The sequence below is a fragment of the Pseudorasbora parva genome, chromosome 24 (assembly GCF_024679245.1).
Source record: "Pseudorasbora parva isolate DD20220531a chromosome 24, ASM2467924v1, whole genome shotgun sequence".
NCBI classification, from domain to species: Eukaryota; Metazoa; Chordata; class Actinopteri; order Cypriniformes; family Gobionidae; genus Pseudorasbora; species Pseudorasbora parva.
In genome coordinates, this window is record NC_090195.1 from 34921861 (window position 1) to 34927860 (window position 6000).

The 6000-nt window shown below is 36.8% G+C and overlaps 1 protein-coding gene across 4 annotated transcripts in view; it reads left to right on the plus strand.

The window, feature by feature from the left end:
* nrp1a (neuropilin 1a) overlaps positions 1-5780 on the plus strand; it is a 92079-nt gene extending 86299 nt beyond the window's left edge. For all 4 annotated transcript variants that reach the window (XM_067435500.1, XM_067435501.1, XM_067435498.1 and 1 more), the window contains exons 15-17: positions 493-589; positions 1274-1327; positions 2723-5780. In XM_067435500.1, coding sequence (XP_067291601.1) covers positions 493-589; positions 1274-1327; positions 2723-3009 — 438 coding nt within the window. In that variant the 3' untranslated portion in view covers positions 3010-5780. The remainder of the gene's footprint in view (positions 1-492; positions 590-1273; positions 1328-2722) is intronic.
* Positions 5781-6000: the final 220 nt, after the last annotated feature.

Below are 6000 nucleotides of genomic sequence, written 5' to 3' on the forward strand. Positions count from 1 at the left end.
GTGTAAACTGAGTTATTTTTCATTGCTTATAGCACTTAAACAGTCAAATGCACACACAATAATTAAAAAATGCCGGTCTTGGCGAGGATTCATAAACACAATCACTTCTGTTTTAAGTGAGTACAGTTTTGAGAAAGAAAACGCTTGTGTAACAGTGTAATGGATCCGTGCGTCAGGTCTTAAAGTGACAGTAGCCTAATATTCCTGCTGAAAAATTATGAGATAATGTTAAAAATATCTATATGGCAGTTTTTTTCCCATGGTATCAATGTCAAAATGGTGGCCAGTGAAAACGCTGAGTGAAAAACCTGAACTTTTGAAAACCACTAGCCACAGTGACTGGTCAGTAAAAAGGTTAATGTCAAGCCCTGTATGTTATTCGTGAATGTAGATGATTGGCTGGTTAGGAGCTTGATGAAAATCATCCTCATGTTGTTCCAAACCTGTTCATTGATTGCATTTTAAGCATGTTAGTGTTTTTATTTATTTCAGGTGGTAATTGAAAGTGTAGTGGAAAGGAAAAGTTGGGGAGACATTGCCGTGGACGACATCAAAATCTTAGACAATCTGAACATGGCCGACTGCAAAGGTGAGTCGACAAGCGCTTACAGAGCAAAACTAGATAACACTTCATTTTACATGTAGCACTTTATTTTACAGTCCTGTTTCACATCTACATACTATTATTGTAGTAATGACACTAACTGTGTAATAACTACTACTCCTGAACCCCCCTAAACCTAACCGTTCATTGAAAGTGCATGCTCTGTAAGATAAAGTGCAACTGTAATAACTATAAAGTATGGATAATTACAGTATGGTCACAGTACAGTTGGTTACATGCAACTAACCCTATAGAAAGGACGTGTCCTTAATTATTATTACACAGTAATTAAATGCACAGTGGCACCCTTACATGGACTCCTTAAAATAAAGGATATTTTAAGAATATTTAAATAACATAATTATTCAATTCAATAATTTCATACATTTCAATCATTTAAATACAAATTCATTTATATGATGGTTTTTTTTTTTTTTTTCAATTGTGATTAGTTTTACTAAAGCAGCTTTACAGTGATAACAAAAAAATCATGAATTTCGGCTGTTGAGTTCAGTTCAGTGTTGAAAAAAGCTAAAAAAACAAGATTTTTAAAGTTTGTTTGGTCTTATTTTAAATCATTTTAAGCCATCGTGCAGTTGAGAACCTCTGACTTGGATGACAATATTGGACTTTATAGATTTCCTGACTGTTTTGTGTCGACTTTTGTAGACCCAGATGTCCCAGCAGAGCCGATTCTACCCGAGGACAACTTCAATGAAATCAGTAAGTGGCTTTCTGAAATCTGAGGCGCACAAATGCTGGATAAATGTTGGGTCATTCTTGAGATTAGTGACTGAAGATGGTTTATGGTAGAGTATGTTTAAAGGGCGTTTATATCGCATTGCATTCATCTAAATTATCTGGTTTATTGAAGTCAAAGGGGTTATTAAACATCACTGAACCAACCTATATACTCAGCCTCCCCTCGGGTCATTTTGACCCGAAACTCATTTTTAAGTTTGAGTGGGTCAAGACTCTAGGACTTTTGTCATACTTGAAACACGAATACACAAGGAGAAAAAAAATGGTTGAAGAAAAATGTGGTTGAAATAAAATTAAAAAAGTAACAAATTCTTCGCTCGTAGGTCAATTTGACCCCCTTAGGAATAAATGGAATGTAACAAATGCTTCAGAAAACATAGAAAAGCTCAAAAATTCTCAAAATTCAAACTAAAAATGCTAATTTTTACCTAAAAAATTGATGTGTATCTGATTACATACTGAAGAGAAACCCAGCGGAACAGATCATTTGCTCATATAAAGGCTAATCTAGTGCCAAGAATCAAGTGAAATATCATTATGTTGTTATTTTTCCACGAGAGGCCAGCAAAGACGCCCAATGTGAAACATTTAGAGCTGAATTAAAAGGGTTACGCATGAAACGTTGAAAGAATGTGAAGAATGTGCTTAAATTTCTATTTATTTTTTATTTATTGATAAAATTTAGTAATTTAATGGTAAATCTAATTTAAAAAAATAACAAAAAATGGTTTAAAAATAGAATAAATATTATAAAAATTAAATGAAGGAGAATTTTAGGCCCTTAGGTCATTTGGACCCACGAGGGAAGGATTTGTTACAAAGTGCGAGGAAAGGGTGAGGGTAAATAATTAACCTGTTTACATTAATTTAAAGAACTGTATGTAAGAAATGTATTTCAATGAATCATAAAATGGCCCTGATATGTCACTAGACATTAAGAAATCATGTTAATTTCAAATATTTATATCACTGCCAACAGTAGTCCGGCCAGGATATAGTCATTATAAAGTTGTCGTTGCAGCCCTCAGCTGATGTTGATGATGTCATGTTGTGTTTTGGCCTGAAGCTCCGCCCTCCACCTATCGACCAATCACGAAGTCAGTAGTGTTTGGGCATCCGGGTTGCCAGATCTACCCTAGTTACCACAGCTGCAGATCTACAAACATTCCTGCTGATCCTGCAGCCAATCTGGCAACCTCGAGTCTGGGGGAGGGGGATAGTGATTGCAGTACTAGTTTTGGCCAAAATCTTACATACAGTTCTATTAAAGTATTTTTATAGGTTAAATCAGGTAAAATCACTCTTTAGTAGGTTTGCAGGCTTGTTTTAACCATCGCTTATCTGCTTTTTTTGTAGTTGTGGACATCACAGACTTCCCTGAGATCGTGGAGAACCATGAGATCAGCGGAGCCGGGAATATGCTGAAGACGCTGGACCCAATCCTCATCACCATCATCGCCATGAGCGCGCTGGGAGTCTTCCTCGGCGCCATCTGTGGCGTGGTTCTGTACTGCGCCTGCTCACACAGCGGCATGTCCGACAGGAACTTATCCGCCCTGGAAAACTATAACTTTGAGCTAGTGGATGGCGTCAAGTTAAAGAAGGACAAGCTCAGCTCACAGAACTCGTACTCAGAAGCGTGAGGCGCCAACCAATGGGAACCTCTCCTCAGGGAGGGCGGGGCTAAAACGGACTGCCGATGCCATCCGGTTGGAGGAGGACAAGGCTCTGTGGTTCAGTGAACCAATGGGAGGACGAGGGACTGAGCCATGCTTTTCTCAGGAGCTGCAGTGAACGGAACCTACCAGTAGGGGACACTGTGTACAAAACAAAAAACAAAATATGTACAGATGATTGAAATTATTATTTGAATTTTTTATTTTATTGTTTTGTATTATGTTCAGTTGATCATTTTTACAATCGGATGCTGGTGTTGAGACCAATATATAATAATGTTATAAAGTATTTATCTTTTTTTTTTCTAGGAGAAAAAAAAATCATTTATTTTTTATTTTAAAAGATTGTTTTGCGCTTTAAGGAGATGTGTAAAAAAATAAAACCCCAAATGAACCATATATACGTCCAAGGGAAGGTAATTACCCCATGGTAGGGTGTGGAATATCATCCAGCCCTGTTGCATTCTGGGTATGGTTCAGTCAGTGCCTTTGGTACATCTTTTTTGGCCTCCTCTGTTGTTGTTTTTAACCCCTTAGTTCTCAAAAAAGGCGGTCGGTTGAATCTGCAAAACAAAACCCGGTGAATTCATAGCGCTTTAATGTTGAAATCCTGCATATTGTACATAAGTTTTAATATATTTTAATGCCCTTTTCAATGAAACGAGTAAAAGGACAAAAAAGAAAGCTGCAGTATCCCTTTTTTCCTGGGTTGTATGTTGTAAATACAATCGTCTGACTGTTTTGTGAAAGTGAAACGTGTGCTTTTTTCCGTCCTGTTTGGTTATTTTGCTACGCTCCCAAAAGATGCAGCCCTCGTTCAGAACAGATCCAGTGCACATTTCATCATCGTATCACATTCAGAAAGTCTGTCTTATCCAGCATACCAAAAAAACACAAAAATTAAGAAATATTAAAAAATGCTTTGATTTGAAGTGAGCCGCCCCAAATATTGCTCGACTCAAACTCTCGTATCAGGGGGAACTGTTATTTTAAGAGTGGTGCTATTACTATTAAAGTTCTCGCGCGAGCGTTTGACGTCACGTCCTGGTGATTCGTGATGATGTCATCGTGGAGTTCTGTCATTGGCCTTGTGTCTGTACCAAAGGACTGTTGCCTCAAACCGCAGGGTCCAATCACATCAACCCATTGTCATGTGACATCCCGAGACCTCGGCTACGATGTCATCTCATTGGTTCGTCGCTCATTATCATTTCCGTTCTGGACCGGTGGATGGATCTGACTTTAGCAATGACACACACACACACACACACACACACACACACAAACACACACACACACACAGAGGTGGACAAAGTACACAACTTCATTACTTGAGTAAAAGTAAAAGTACTACTGGTCAAATATTACTCCGTTACAAGTGAAAATTGTAAAAACAGATTTTTACTCAAGTAAAAGTACAGAAGTATTTGTTTCAAAAGTTCTTAAGAATCAAAAGTAAATTTCCTTCTTTATGTCGCCACATTATTTTATTATTGTTGTATAAATGCACATTATGCCATCATGGTTTAAGCCAGTCAGTGACGCTCCATCTGACACACTAGCATACGACTAACTTAAACTCATTTAAATACTTGTAGAAAAGTTACAAAGCTCTTTATAAAGCTGCTGTCACTTTAAGGCCGAATGCACGGATCCAATACACTGATACACATCTGATATTCTCACACTGTTCACCTTCACTGAAGACAGAATCAACTTTGTTTATGTGAATACTCAACAAAATGAGCATTTGGACATCCGTCTTCTTCCATTTTGCTCTAAACTATAAATCAGTGTTTAATAAATGCTGTGAAATCATTGAACTTCACGAGACTCTACAAGAGTGATTCCTGAAAGGCTTTCTGCAAAAACCCAAACACCTTTAAAAGAAGAAAAAGACTTTCAGAGCTGCGACAGAAACGACTTTCGACCTTGATAGAAATGTAGTGGAGTTAATATACTCAAATAAAGTACAGTGTACTTAAGTACAGTACTCAAGTAAATGTACTTAGTTACTGTCCACCTCTGCACACACACACACACACACACACACACACACACACACACACACACACACACACACACACACACACACACACACACACATCTAGTTTAACCAATAACAGGGCTTCACTGCTGACAATACTAATGTTTTCTACAGGTTTTTTGGTATGTTCATGTAATGTGTTGTATACTGTGGCAAACACTTTTTTGATTTTTTCGGTAGTTTCCGATGACATGAATCCACGTGCTACGTGTGTGTTAATGGTGACTGGCTTCAGTCGGGATTCTGTGAGAAAGCATACTGTAGCATTAACTAAAAAGAAACAATGTTGCACTGATCAATATATTTGATGAAGTTTATGTGTTTATAGCATTCATTTGTACAAAAGACAACGGAAATGATGAAAAAAGACAGTGTTCATTTTTTTAAATATAGTTTCAGAATATGTAATACAATTCTGAAATGGTCAATTATCGAGATGTTTTTCATTATTGAAAAAGGTATACAGATTTCCTATAGTAAAGTACCCGTTTACCTGACCCGAATCTCTCTTTGTTTTTGTACTGTCGGTTGAATTTTGTGCTGATTTGCTTTTTTTTTCTTCTTTTTTTTCCTCTTTTTTTACGAGAAGATGCGGAAGCAAAGAAAAACTTTTATTTTCAATACTGCCTCTGTAATTTGCTGTTGTAGGAAGGAAAAAAAATGAATAAAAACAGCAAGGCCTTAAAATGGATTTCAATGTTTTTGTATTTGAGCATCTGCATCACAATCAGATCAACTGACATTCCAAAGATTCAGCTCCAATAAATGTTTCTGAAACTAATTTTCTCTTTTATAATTTATTTTTCTTTCTTTTTTTAAGAAATATTTTTTTGATTGAATAGTTTTATAGGTTTTAAGCAGAAAGGTGTGCATGCAGATGCAAAGAGAGGACGCTGTTGAGCACCTTGATG